Source organism: Cataglyphis hispanica, chromosome 2 (genome assembly GCF_021464435.1).
Source record: "Cataglyphis hispanica isolate Lineage 1 chromosome 2, ULB_Chis1_1.0, whole genome shotgun sequence".
NCBI lineage: Eukaryota > Metazoa > Arthropoda > Insecta > Hymenoptera > Formicidae > Cataglyphis > Cataglyphis hispanica.
The window spans coordinates 4826707-4842218 of NC_065955.1; the positions used below are offsets into that span (position 1 = coordinate 4826707).

At 35.5% G+C, this 15512-nt stretch overlaps 1 protein-coding gene across 1 annotated transcript; it reads right to left on the reverse strand.

Annotated features, from left to right (window-relative positions):
* Positions 1-585: 585 nt before the first annotated feature.
* On the reverse strand, positions 586-14916 carry LOC126858865 (uncharacterized). Its single transcript, XM_050609491.1, is given in 9 exon segments — positions 586-1427; positions 1638-1709; positions 1791-1907; positions 1992-2249; positions 2456-2575; positions 2653-2859; positions 2945-8203; positions 8205-14433; positions 14572-14916. Coding segments are annotated over 8 exon segments (11961 nt in total). The 5' UTR covers positions 14061-14433; positions 14572-14916; the 3' UTR covers positions 586-1355.
* Positions 14917-15512: the final 596 nt, after the last annotated feature.

Genomic DNA, 15512 nt, shown 5'->3' on the forward strand with positions numbered 1-15512 from the left:
ATAAAATCTTTACATTGTGTTCTATTAAAAAACTTTTCACAATAGAAAGTTAATGTCGTTAAATCACTATCTAAGGCAGTAATTTTCTAACAATGTACATTTCTCAATTTTCACAAACAAATAAGAAATGCACGATATGATTATTATATATTTATGCATAAAATAAATACTGCATATATATATCATAAATTTCAATATAATGTACTAATTATCATAATATAATAATAAAGATAATTTGTTTCATAAGAAGAAATTTGCCTCAAAGCTTAAATTTAAAATTTATTAAATGTAATAACAGGTTTTCTTGTTTGTTTCTCCACATTATATAATATAAGCATGCATGCATAAAAACATATATATTATTTATTCTTTGATTAATTTCACATTGATTATGACTTGTCGCACATTTTAGTATGATTTCTTAAAAATTACATAAACATGGTTACTAATGTCAAAAATGATAAATAAAAATTACAGAGTGATAATTTATTTTTTCTACATCTTGAAAATATGTGCAGCAAACTAAATATCGAAGAAAGCGCGACCTCGTTATCAATATAAGCATTAAAAAAAGATTTTTTTAAAAAACATATAGCTTTCTAAGAACGGCTAACATAGAATAACGAATCTTTGTGAAACACAACAATAAGTATTGTAGAACGAGAGTATTGTATAACACGTTATAGAAATCACAATATTGAGTGCAATTATTTTCAACTATGTGTGTCCAATCTCCACACATTTTTAAACAGTTTAAAATGTTTACGTTCATAGACAAAAAATTTCATTGTGCACTCAATCTTAAGTGTCACGATTCAAATGAGTACATAAAGGTGAAAGTTTTGCCTAATGCTTTTGCATAACGTATGCATACAATTTTCATTCTTGCATCAGTTCAGTCTAAATTCTTTACAAATGTACATTTTACACTTTTACATAAATTGCATATATTGTAATCTTTCATACAGCGCATATTGGTTTGTATAACAAACGATTTCGTAACAGCCAGTACTTTCTCACTATAAATAGTTTTTACATTTTCTATTATAATCTTTGTATTATAAAAATTATAAATAAAATCATTTATCATTTTATATTCTAAATCTAATATATGCAATTTCACTAAATATAAAAGATATAAATAAAAGCATTTCGGGAAATATAATAAAGATATAATGCTATTTATAGTGAAAAAGTTAAAATACATATTTGTTATGTCGTTATATCTTCAGTGTCAAGTGAGTCTCCTGTTTCATCTAGTATTATTCGATCACTGTGAGCTGTTAACTGATTGGCCAGTTTTCAACATAACTATTTTCAAAGTAGAGAATTCTTAGGCGTGCTATGTATATCTTTTATAGTAAGGCACGCACTTGAGTCGGCATTTGCCACAAATGCAAACGCTTGTCTTTACTTCCTGCTATAATCTGAAAGATAATATAATAGAAAATCTCGATTAATATTAATAGTATCAACATCTTATCTTAATTAAAATTTTAAAAAATGTAATAAAAATAAATATTTTAATATATGAAAAAAAAAACAATTCACAGAGAGAGAATAAATAATAAAAAAAATTCAAGAAAAAGTACTAGTAAGAGAAATTGTAACAAAAGATAGTTTAAGGTCTTACATACTTTATTATGTACAACTTCTATACTCAATAGCATATTTCCTGGGCCAGGTATACTACATACTAATTTGTGGTTCTGTAAACAGATTTAATTAAATGACATAGAGATTGATCATTTGTAATTAATTAATTATATAATTTACGATATAGCACTCACTCTTGTATCAAAAACATAGATATTGCCGTCGTAACAACCTGCGAACAATAATTGCCCCGAAAGCCGCATACATACAATTCCGACTCCAGCATCATATTGAATTGTTTGTTCACCCGTCTGGAATCATATATTTTTTTATAAATGACAATTTAATTAAATCTCTATTTCGGAAGACGTAAAGAGAAACTATTATACACTTACCGTGAAATCAAAAACGTTGATGGACGTGCTACTCGTACCGCAATAGATGAGATTATTGTGACGCATCAGGCTGTAAACCGTGTGATTCTTCTGGCCGCTAATCGTACGAAGAAACAAGCCGGTTTGTGCATCTCGAATAGTTATCGGCTGGTTTCGAGAAGCTACGATGAGAATTTTTCGTGGACCTTCATTCGTCGCTTTAAGCGCAAGAACTGACTTGTCCGAAAACTTTATACTATTTCCTTTAATGCTGCTAGCCTGTGTAAAAAAAATTTACATTATGTATATTTACATTATGTATATTTATGAATAAATATACATAAACATATACATTTAATATGTTAATATATTACATATAGTTTTCATACAACTTTCCCATTATTCAATGTAAATTCCGGAATCTATGGATTTAGAAATAGTTTTAAAAATTGATATGGAGCTAAAACAAAAAGTATGTATTTTACCTTGATATGAAAACGCGAAACATGTCCAGATTTAGTTCCGATAAAAATCATTCCCCACGCTTGATCCATGCACTGAATCGGGCTGTTTATTTGCACCGGATTCTTTACCAATGTACCTGTCTGAAAAAGAGTAGTGTTTTTTTTTTTTAGTTTTCTAATAAATGCTTGTTAATAGCATTTAAAATATTAATTCTTACTATTATATTGTAACAACGCAAGGTGCCGTCTAAGGAACCGGAATACATAAATTCCTCGTTAATGCCTGCGATTTCCGATTTGTAGATATGTAGACAAGTAACCGCAGATTTGTGACCTTTGTAGATATTCAATATTCCATTAGACGTTTGGCTATATCTGTATATTTTACCGTCTTCACTTGCTGCTAGGAAAGAGTTTTCAAAAATCTAGAGAAAAAAAGAGAATAAAAATTATTTACTTATTTAGCACAAACTTGTTCTTATAAAAGTATAGATATTCATCAGATTATACCTTGATATCTAAGATAGGACCTTTGTGAACTATATACTGAGTTTTCAATGCTTCCTTTTGCTCATCGATCTCCATCGAAGTGGCTTCTTGAATGGGATCATCATCACTCTTTTTAATTGATTTCTCTTCCAAAATTTCAATCTCCGTATTTTTTTTATCGGAGGATTTTTCTAAAAGAAAGCAAGAAGTTTGCTCCGAAACTGTAGCAGGCATTACTGGCATGTCTGTATGATCATATATGGCACGTGGCATGTAGACTATATCACTCGGTACATAAGGATTAATAGCAATTATTCCAAGTCTGTCTAAAATCTCCGGATTGACATTTCGCTTAAGCAGAGTATATTTACAGTCAATCAGTCTCACTTTACAGTTCATCATTTGCCATTCCGTATGTTTTCTCTTTTTCGTGATTATCGCGGTCTTGTTCTTTGATGCGGATTCCACAGAAAGACGCGATTTCACCGAATTTTCAGTCTTGGTTCCACAATCAGTAACCAATTCTTTCCGAGCTGTGTTTCGCGTTTTTTGAGCAGCACGATTCTTTCTAACATTGTTTGAAATTTTTTCATCGCGTATTGCCCACGTAGGGGATTTGCTCCTACGTTGCATTACTAGATCTCTTTCGTGAATGCTTGGTTCTTGTTCGCAACTGTTCGAATTAGAATCAATTTCGTTCATTTTATTAGTTTTGACATTTTCATTGGTATACCTCGTGCTTCTACGTATCGGCGCTGAAGTGCTGGATTTTCGGCGAGATCGTGCTTTACTCGTTTCCACATTTTTCGTATTTATTTTATCAAATAAAAAGCTGGAAATAGTCGAGTGTTCCAAACTAGATCTTTGATCAATGGACATGTTGGATTCTTCTGATTTTTCACTCGCTCGATCAATTGAGATGGAACTGCCGGTAGTATGATCATTATCTAAAATCGTCTCGAATACATGTGATTCACTTTTAGGATTATCACTTCTTTCTTTTTCTTTAGCGTTCGCATTTTTCGTATCTTGATAGTCTTGTTTTAATGCAACCGTGTCGCATAAAAGCTGCTCGGATTCGTTATCTGATTTTTTCTGCTTCACATTAACCTTTTCTACGATAGAATCAGAGACACTCGAGTCACGTGCAACATTTATTATTGCTACTTTGTTGTTAGACGCGACACTATCGCCTGTATCTTCGTTCCCAGTAATATCAGAGTATTCGGGCTTTGCGATACTTGATTGCAGTGCGTTTCGTGCATCTTTTACGCCATTGATTGTCTCATCCTTTTGCAATTCATACGCGTTATTCTGCTTATCGTCACTCATATCTACCGTATGTTTATCCTTCTTCTCGATCAGATTCATTTTGCTTCCCTCTTTTTTTTTATCTTCTTCCACGACTTGGATCGACTTGGCAATCGATAAAGTATCTTTGTCATTCTTCTTCATCGATTTCTCAGCGTTAGTAAATACGTTCGTTGTAGAATCGACTAGTCCATTGCTGATAATGCCGCCCTCCTCTTTAAATTTCTGTAACAATCCTAGATTAAAATCATTTTTTATCAAAATTTTAGGCACCGATACTTTAATGTCGAAATTGCGCAATGCAATGTTATTAAGATCCTTCGACGGGACACGCTCACAATCTAAAGAATGGCTCTCGATTAGAGTTTCTTCAGGAGTCACGCTGCTATCAGGCTCCACGTTACGTTCGTCATTAAAAGGAATTTTGATCTGGTTCACAACTTTAAAGACATGATTTGATTCATCCCCAGCTGGTACATCGTTACTGTCTTGCTGTTGTCCTGCGGTCTCCTCTATATTTTCCTTCTCTCGACAGGGCCAATCCGAATTAGCGTTCGCCTCAGCATCAACGTAAAACTGATGTTCCTCAAGTTGAGACGAGAGGTTGGATGTTGTTGGAATGTCATTAGAAACACTTCGTGCTTGAGACTTGTAAAGATCCTCCACTCTGTTCTGTGCCACCGCGTTTATCACCTCGTCCATATTCTTCAAGATCTTCGGATCGACGACCACGTTTTCGTCTTCCTTTTTTTGACTGAGTGAATCGAGCAAATCCCGCTTCTGTCGTAACTTTCTGATATACAATTTGGACAAAGGTAGCTCCTCCTCTTTCTTTGTCAATTTATTGACTGTTTTCAAATAATCGTTTAACTGCTGCTTCTTCTTCCTACGCACAATCGCCTTCATCTTTCGCGTCCTGGCCTGTTCTTTCTTAAGTTTCTCGTCCAATAAAACGAGACCCGTCACATTCCTGTTCTCATGCACCTCCGGTACAGTGTTCTGCATGAAAAAGTCCCATGTGCTGTCATCGGAATATATGGACTCTGATGTGCTCGCTGGCTGAGAATTCGTCCTCGTTACCTTGCTCGGTGCTGAAACATCGTTTCTCTTATCAATATCAAAATGATTTGCATGCTCTCGTTCAACAGAATTCTCTGTACAATTATCTGCATTTTTATCTAAACAAATCGTTGGCTTCGAAAATTCATCGTCAACGTCACAATCAGCCTTTTGGTCAATCTCCATAGTCTCCTGCGCTTGTGTATCATGATCCGGCGTATTATTCGATGGAAGCTTTTGTATCGTAGTATCTTCAGAATAAATTGTAGCGAATGCGTTCGATTCGGATTTTTGTATCGTAGCGTCTTCAGATGTATTCGATTCAGGTTTTTGTATCGTTATATCATCAGATGCGTTCAGTTCAGGTTTCTGTTGCGCAGCATCTTCAGATACATTCAAGACTGAAGAGACATCCGTGTCTTTACATACAAAAATCTGTTCTGTCATCTCGTTAAAATCTTTCTCCTCTTCAAGATTCTCTTCTCGTCTGTTCACTATCTGTTCTAATCGTGGCATTTTCTTCCATTTAATTACAGGCATTTTCGTCTTCTGCGTGTAACGCATAATCTCATTGTCCTCCGATCTGCGAGACGCACTTTTTCTCCGTTTAATCGGAGATTGTTTCGACGATGACGAGTGTTTCTTTCGTTTGTCACAATGCATTTTGTCGTTTTGCGGTAATTGCGACGTTAATGTCGAGACTATTCCAACCTGATCAGAAATCGTATCGTTTTCCTTCGTTGCGTCGCTATTTGCCACAGTACTTTCCACGGTCGACAAGGGATTATTTTGCAACATCTCGTGCAATTGTAGTTTTTGCGTCATTAGTTTATGTATCTTGATATCAATTTCTAACATTTTATTCAGTATCTCTTCTCTTGTGCCGGTAAATTGTTTTGTATTCTTCAGTTTTTTCTTCAAGCTGTTTTTATTCAGATTGACGCCCCCAGGTCGATACTTCATCTGCCGTTTATCTATCAATTTGTGTAAGATTGTACCGTTACACTTCCTTCGATCTTTATATACACCGTCTCTCGTTCTTTCTTGCGTCTTCTTCTCACTCATCATTTTGTCGAGTTCTTTCATCTTTCTTAACTCCACAACTGGATTACGTTTCATATCACTGCTGTGTAGGCACTTATCTATATTAACAGAAGATGTTATTGAGGTCTTACTCTGGTCGACACCGATATCCTTATGAATGCCTTCGTCGTTCGTGTTATTTTGCGTCGACGATATTATGTTTACGTTTTCACAATCTTTAGTGTAAGTGTCTAAAGAATTCGTTTTTATATCGTTGTGTATATCCACATTCCAGTCTGGTATTCGGTAACTCAAACTATCTGTTTCACATTGTTGTGCCTTTTCCAAAATATCCTGCGCTACTTCCTTGATCGACAAATTATCAGGAGATTTCGAAAAAAGATTCGTCGCAGCTTCTTTCAAAGCGGCTTTGGTCGGGATGTTCAATTTCCTTGACGATGTATCAGTTATGATCGATGAGTGTTCCACCGACGGTACTTCCGGAAGTAAATCTGGATTGTCCATCGAAATGTGCTTCAAGTCAAATTTACACTGTTTCTCTTGTATCTCATCATGCGATAAATCGGCGCAAGTGGACGCGATTATTGTCGTTTCCGGAGTGACGGCTGGCGAAATAATGTCATATCGAGGATTCGATTCTCGATCAACAGAGAAGGATGCCTCATCCTTGTTATCGAACGCGGCAGCACTCTGCAAATCATCATCCAAGTAAAACATATCGTTCGCCAGATGTTCGTCGGAATCGAAATTCGGCAGCTTGTCGCAAGAGATTTTCTCCGTAGATATATTTGTTTCTAAATCTATACTATGATTATCGAGATGTTCCGCGGTTTGATTTTCCGCTAATCTCAATGCGTCGTCCGAAATCGCAGCATCGTCTAAAGCATCCGACAAATTAGGATCAATCGTAGTCGTGAGTTTACTCGTAAGATCCTTAGAAGATTCCTCTTCAATAAACATGGACTCCTTGATCGTTAATTCTGCGTATTTCTCTTTGTCTATTAATCGTTTATCCGCGTCACCACTTCCGGTATCGATATCATCATCCTCGTGTAACGTAGTAGCGATTGTTTCACACGAAGATTTCTCCACAATTTGTCCTTGTCTATTTTCATTCGCCGCCAAATCGGATTTGTCGCTCTTGTCGTTCGTCGCACATTCCTTATTCGAAACAAGCAAACTATTGCCGAAAGCGACGTTAAAATTCTCGTTAATACTTATGTCATTAGCACAATCACACTCTAACTTATCGTAATTCTCTTGCTTTGCGATCTTCATTTCTTCTTTATGATTGCTAATATGTGTCGTGCAATTTACATTACACTCATTTAAGAATAACTTGTCCTTCTTAGCGATGTCGATTCCGTGTAATTCGAGATTGAACGAATTAGGCTGCTCAAAATCTATCACAGTCTCTTGAAGGAAGCCTTTGAATGGACTACCCGCGCTTTCAGGAGAGATGACGCCGTTCTTCGTATCTTGTTGCTCTGTGAAGTTTTCGTTCGAAGCCGATGAGAATTCGGTGGTCTTAAGCAAAGAATTATCCTCGTCCACGCTCGCAGCTTTATATGTGCCGTCCGATACAATCGATTCCATATTGTTTTCTTTATTACCATTAATTTCGACATCATTTACCGTATTAGTATTTATCAACGGCTGATCCTCCCGAGTATTGTCGATAATATCCGATTGAGATATATTCAATTCGGGAATGTCACTTATATTGCGCCCTTCGATCGCGAAGACCGGATTATTTATGCTCTCCGATAAATCTCGATTACTTGACTTTTCAACTTGAATTTGATTCGTATAATTTTTCAACGGGTGCTTCGTATCTTTCATTGCGTTAAATTGTTCATTCAACGTAGAAATCCTCTTCAATTGCTTTTACAATATCGTTTGATATTTTGATAGAGATTGCCGATACATCGAGTTTGGAAATGACATTAGAATTTTCTCCCGCATTCTCTTGTTCTTTATTCGCGCTCTCGATATTTGCTGTATTATTTGTGCTTTCAGCGTTATGAGCTTCTTCATTTTGCATCGCCTCCAATGACTCAGTGTTTTCAATATTGCTTACATCTTTTTTGGTATTTTCTCCTTTAATAAATTCGCTTAAAAAACTTTCTTTTGTCTCATTAACACTTTGCGATAATTCATTATTATTATCAATATTTTCCGAAAAAATTGTCGATGCTTTCATCTCCATGTAATTATTGTTTATCTTACTTTCACAAGAACTTGTGGTCTGTTCAATTTTTATTTTATTCATATCACTTGCATTAACAGTTTTCTTTTCTTGAATCACATTTTTCGCATCTTCTGTCCTTGTTGTCTTCACCAAAGGATAATATACTTTTGTAACGAGACTAGTGGCTTTTGTCTCAGATTTCTTTTTCATTTTTTGTGCCTTCATCATTTCCTTTTTCAGTTTCAACTCTTTGCTTCCTTCTGACCGAATATTCTTAAATTTTTTAGAATTGGACGGAACTTTGCTTTGCAATTTTTTATCCGTTACATTTGCTGTCTTAAATTTCGATGATATAGTTTTAGTCTTTGTTACAACGTTGGGCAGTACATTGACACTTGTATTAGCTATAAGTGGATATTTATTTTTCGATGTATCCTGATTAATTTTCTCAATAGCACTGCTGATATCGATAACACGATTCGAATCTTGACACGATTCTTCTTCTGTAGGTTTCGGTGTTGTCTTTGCAATCTTAGATATCGGTTGCCTCTCTTCTTGCCGAATATTCTTTTGCAATGTCGTCTGTCCGATATCATTATCTTTACTATTCATTGAATAGGGCTTAATGACCGCCGAAAGTAATCGTGGATCCTTAATGGAGCCATCGTGTGTTATGGATGCATATTTGTTGATTGGAATTTCTGGCTCGACCATTTTAGGCGTGAAAGATAAACTTCGAGTTAACGTTGCAGGATTTTCTGCGAATCTTTTCGATTCTCCTTGCTCGCTCATACGACGTTGTACTGTCCGCTCATAGTAGGTCTTTATATCGATCTTCTTGCTGGCTCCTCGAGATTTTCCATTTGCAGTATTCGTAACCGGAACTTCTGGCTCGAAGGTCGACGTTGATACAGCAATGTCGCAGGTCGCCGCTTTGTCTGACATGTTAACGGAAGCTACGATATCAGTATCGCCTTTTCTTTTAATGGTGCTGATAAACGAATCGTTAGGAATACACACCGTTCTATCGGGCAATCGGGATATCGCAGTTTCATTAGAATCGTCGCGTAATAAATGCTCGCAATCTTTTATATTGTTCGAGAAATTGTCAATCGTCGATAGAGCTTCGGTTTCATCCCGATTACAATTAATGTCGATTATTTGATCAGATTTATTCAAACTCTCCGAGCATTCTGTCGGATTAATCGTATCCCAATCCTCTGGCAGGCTCGTAAATACATTGAGATAACTTTTGTTATCATTCGTATTCGACGTTTCTGGCATTTGCTTCAGTTGTGCTTTAGTTTTCAGTTGCGTCGGGGAGGCTGTCGGTGGTCTATCTTCAGCATGCGATTGATTAACAGTTGTGATTGGAGTTTCTTGCGTTGTTAAAAAAGCAGATTCAAATTTACCGTCAGATTCCGGGAACGAATACGCAGTTTTATTTTCCATGACTACGTGACTTGAAGTATTGACAAATTCAGCATCTCTAGTATTCTCTTCTTGATTGATATCCAATTCTTCTTTAATAATTATTTTTTGCGTAATTTGATTTTCCACATTTTCTTTCTTAATTTCATTTTCCATCAACAATTTGATTACTTCCTCGTTGTTATCTTTATCCAAGGAGGAATTCGTCGTTTTCTTGCTTTGCTGATGTTTCTTCTTCTTTTTTTGATGTATTTTCTGTTTTCGCCATTTTTTATATTTTCGCAATTTCTTCGACTTTTGTTTGCGTTCCCGTTCTATCTCGGCGTTCACCTCGTCTCTTATTGTTTGATTCAATGACATTTTCTTGCCAACCTTCTCTTTCTCTTTTATTGCCCTTAACAGCTTTTTATTTATTGGTTCTGTGTTGCTACTACTATCATCGCTGCTGCTGCTGGTACTACTGCTACTGCTACTGCTGCTACTGTTGGTATTATCATCGTTTCGATCATTATTGTACTGTGAATATCCTACACTATGTCTTCTATCATCGCTATGTCGTCTAGATTTTTTATGCTTGTCTTTTTCCAACGTTCTGTGTCTTGTGCTTGTTGTATGCTTTGATGATTCAGATGAATGACGGCGTCGTGGATAAGATTTTTTAATACGCTCTTTATGTGATGAATGATTCTTACCACTAGTATTAATTCGTTTTGTAAGAGAAGACGAAGATATCGAGTTTGCTTGAGTTCCATATTTCGCTTCCCACTCTTCTTTGGTAAGATTTCTATACGCATGTGGATCTTCCCATTCCTTTCTCTTCCATCTATCGCATCTTTCGATCCAGTGCGCGCAATTTTTCGATTTACCTGTTCTGTCTTCCAAAAACGCATCATTCTCTGCACTCTTTATAATCACGCCGTCGTCAATTTTTTTTATACTTTGTTGGCTCGCGTTACAATACTTCATTGCCGCGGGAGTTTGATTTTTTTTGGTCACTTCTGAAAATATATCATCCAGATCATGATGTAAAGCGGATAATCTACTACTAATGTTAGAGTTATTAAATACGACAGTACTATGAGCATCGTCTTTCAAGTTAAAATCGTTATTTTTATTAATATAGTGTATCTGCGCATCTTTGTCCTGTTCCGTTTTCGTCGTATGGCTTTTAGTTTTTTCGCATTCTTGATTTATATAGTTTGGTGCTGTTCTATTTGTACAGTCTGAAATAAAGGATGTTGCAGGATTGAATACATAATTTGCATCTTCCAAGTGACTGTTATGATTACTCGAAGCTGATGCTCCAAACTCGAGGTGATTGTCCAGTTGTACATTCATTTGTAAAACTTCGTTTAAGTGATGAATGAATTCTGTAGGTAGATCTGTAACAGATACAATAGCATCGGGTTCCATCATCGCGTTCAACTGCTTCACAAATTCCTGCTGATCATGCAATTTCATCTTTTCATTCTCAACGTGTCTCATCTCCAAGGATAATGTAGGCTTCTTTTCTTTGACTAGACGCTTCATTATAACATCAAACTTCCGAAGACTAGTATTATTCACCATGTTACAGATATCGTTTTTACTCATCTTCAAAAATCGGCTGATGACTTTGTTTTTCCAAGAGGCTTCCGACTTAGAGTTTTCTATCTTTTCTATGCAACTTATTGATTTTTGTGTATTGGTTTTCGACGACAACGAAACATTAGAATGAGATTTTTCTGTATTCTTTTGAATTTTTTTGTGAGATGATACATTTTGATTTACAATTGACTCGGATGATGCTGTATTTCCTGCATTATTTTTATTCTTCTTTAAATTCTTCCGCTCTTCTTTATTTCGTTTTAATGTATTTTCAAAGTGTTTTTTAAAAATTGGAGACGTTTTCTCCGATTGTACAGATTGCATTATGCCATTTTTTTTCTCACTACTCTCTCGCCATCCAGTTCTAGTATTTACTATTTTCGTTTTATTATTTAAATTAAATATTACTTTGGGACGTTCTTGTTCATTCATCAGTGATGTATCAGTAAATCTTGCATCTTGCACTACGGTTTCTTCTAATGGCAGATGATTTGATACTTTTGGTTCTTGAGATATTATCTTACTATGAGTATCATTTCGTTTTGTTTTCTTCACTGTATTAATTTTGGTCTTTGGTTTTCCCGGCGGCAAAGATATAGACTCTACATTGCTAACTGAATTAATTGTGGTACTACTTTCGCAAAGAGATTTAGAATCTGATTCTTTATCTCTTCTTTCCGTTATATTTGTCATTTGTTTTGCAAATTTCAAAGCTTCTTGCATGTCGTTTAAACCGTCGTCCTTGTTCGCATTGCAATCAGAAAGCGGCAAGAGTTCCGGCGAAGAAGATGAAGATGCAATATGAGATATTTTATGCATTGGAAATATTGCATGCGGAACATTTGGATTCATGATAGGGTAATTGCCTGATGGCATAGAAAATAATGGAGAAAACTGGATTGTATCGATATGAGGTGGCAGAAAAACGTTATTTTGGCTTTCTAGCGGTAATTGTTGAGATATAAATCCTCCATTTGTATTTAATTCCATATGCGTTTCTGTGCTATTATAGAGGGTAGGTATTGGATTTTGAACATTTATATTATTCCACATGGAAATTTCTTTTCCCTTAGATATTGTTGATGTTAGTAAATGTCTGATATTCGGTGGTGGTTCTGTAGGATTAAATAATGGTAGCATATCAGGTATAGGAGGCATAACATATGGTTGATCCTGCTTTACAAGTATTGGTGGTGGAGTACTTGGATCAAAATCAATAGGTAATTCTGTCTGCTCAGTATGTGGAGACAGTTTTGGTGGTCCATTATGAAAGGGACTTTTCATTATTTTCGATACTTGATTATTCGATGTAACATTATTTAATACTGATACATTAGCTATTGCCGGTTGCGATGATGTAGAATTATTACTTATTGCAGAAATCTGAGATTCTAAAACGTTTTCTTGAACTTCTAAATTTGTGATCACTGGTTCCTGTTCATTTTGTGATGCATTTTTATGCAAAATATCCTGATCTGTCAAATCAGTTGGGAGTGGTACATTCTGTAAATTTGGCGTTTTAGATACCTCTTGTTCTATCACAGCATTTGTGGGATATATTTCATTTTCTTGAGAGATATCCTGTTGTTGATCACAGCAATCTTGCAAAGTATTAGCCAAAGATGTTTTAAGTTGACACTGAAGATCCGAGTCTAATAATTCACCTTCAACATTGTCATCTTTATGTAAATTTGGTTGTTCTAAATCGTGGCACTTATCGACTGATCCATGAAGCCAGTTGTCCATTTTCAAATACTCATTCTCAACTGTCAGATTTGCTATTTGATTGTTAGATATCTCTTCTAGTTGAGATTCATCTTCATTTTTTTCTAATATTGCTATATCACTATTTGTATTATTAGTAACATTAGATATATATTGTGTGTTATTGAGTCTTGAATTATCAGGATTTATTTTTCCAATATCTCTCAAATCATTGAATGTCAAATTGAGTTCAACTTGTGGATACCTGAGCACAGGAACACTTATATCGTTTGTATAATCATCTTCTGCAACATTGGACGAAAGCGGCGTGTCGTCGTTTTGACTATTTATTATTTCATCGTTGTTGAAACAAGACAATTTTTGCTTCAGTCTATCCGCCGTTTCCGCTATCTTCTGCTGTCGCTCTTCTTCAGAACCAGGAAGGGGAAGCTGCGGTGTATCAATCTGATTATTCTCTATCTGTAAACTATTCAAATCCAGCGGAATAATAATATCCTCATAATCCGAAGGCAAGGGCAGTCTATTGCGAGCAGCTAATCGAGCGTTGTAACCACAGAAATTTTTTCTCCTACCGCCTGATCTGAACTGCGGATTACCACGCAACAAGTGGCGCTGAAAAAACATATTGTTCGGTTGCCAGGGCATGAATGGTGCACCACGCCCTGGTCTCGGTGGGCCTACATGTTGAAAGAGTGGAGGTATGAATCGGGCTCTACCAAACGAGCTTGAAGTGACACGCGTACCTCGTGGCCGGAAGCCCCTTCCTCTGCCAAAGTTGGAGTAACTCATCCCAGTCTGCCCGATATCCCGATATACCGTTTTGGCAAAATCGTGCAAAAAAAAAAGCACACAGATTTTAATACCGCACTATCTTTGGCAGTTTAATAAAGCGTACATGTGTCGTAACATTGCACATTTCATCCGTTAATGTACATTTATTGCATCGATATATTAATTAACGAGATTTTCAATTTCCGAGTTCGTGATTTGTCCTTTGCATGAACTCGCGACACCGGAACATCAAAAATCATCATATTTCTACGTATCTTCGTCACGATTGCTAACAGCGTTCGGTGTCTGTCTCTACGAGATATTTTCTGATTGACATTTTACCTAACCTCTTACATGTCATAGATCGCGCCTTTTGGATTTATCGGCCGAACTGTAAAAAAGGACATACAATTAATAGACTATAATAATTAGGGGATATGTGAGAGGAATCATTCGAGAATAATTAGCATTTATTGCTTTGCGAATGTGCAACGAGTTTATGTAGCGAATAAAGAGATCAGAGACTTACACTACTGTTTATTCACAAACGTCAGATGTGTCGTGCTCCAGTTTTGTCTTTCTTTTACCATGATATTATTTACGTCGCATGCTCAATATCAGGGATACTTCACGGAATCCTGTTTGGTCATAAATTTCAATCGACTTTTTCAAAACACAATGTGGGCTTCCTTCGATGTTTATATAAATACAGATATCTTCTTACTGAAACGATATAGAGAATAGAAATATGTTATCTTCTGACAAGTATCGTCAAATAATATAGAATATAGGCGCGCGTATGTCTTCGATAATCCAAACTCCGATATCGCATCAAATGGCTTAATTTTATGCCTGATTACGCATTCGCGTATACGTTTTCTGACATAGAAAAATCAACCAGTCACGTGTCGAACATAAAGAATACGGCAATATGGCATCCTTCAAGTTAGATACGTAATTGGTGGATTCGTTTGCGCATGTCTTTTTTTTTTCTGCAGTCAGATATGTCTGGATAAGCCTTAACAATTTTTCGTATTGATAATATGGAAACTACGTAAAGTACGCGACGCAAAGTACATACTTTTACCATTTTTTGTTCTTATCAATAGCTCATTTGTAAATAAAGAGAAACGTGACTTTGAATTTTCAAAAAGCGACAGGAAAATTTTGCATATTTTTTATGTTACAAACCTTTATTTGTTTTTACATTAGTATCGAACGAAACATTCTACTAAATATTTATCATATATCATAAATATTTAATATATGATGAAAGAATCAATATACACAATTTATCAGATACATTAATCTAAGAATTGAATTATAATTTTTAAATTATTTATTGAATATCTATATATTCCATAAATAGAGAAATAAAGATTATTCTCGATCTCTTTCTCTCTCGCGCTATAATTCATCACAATTTTATTGTGCAGTAAAATATACAGTCCATTACAGAAATGTGTACAA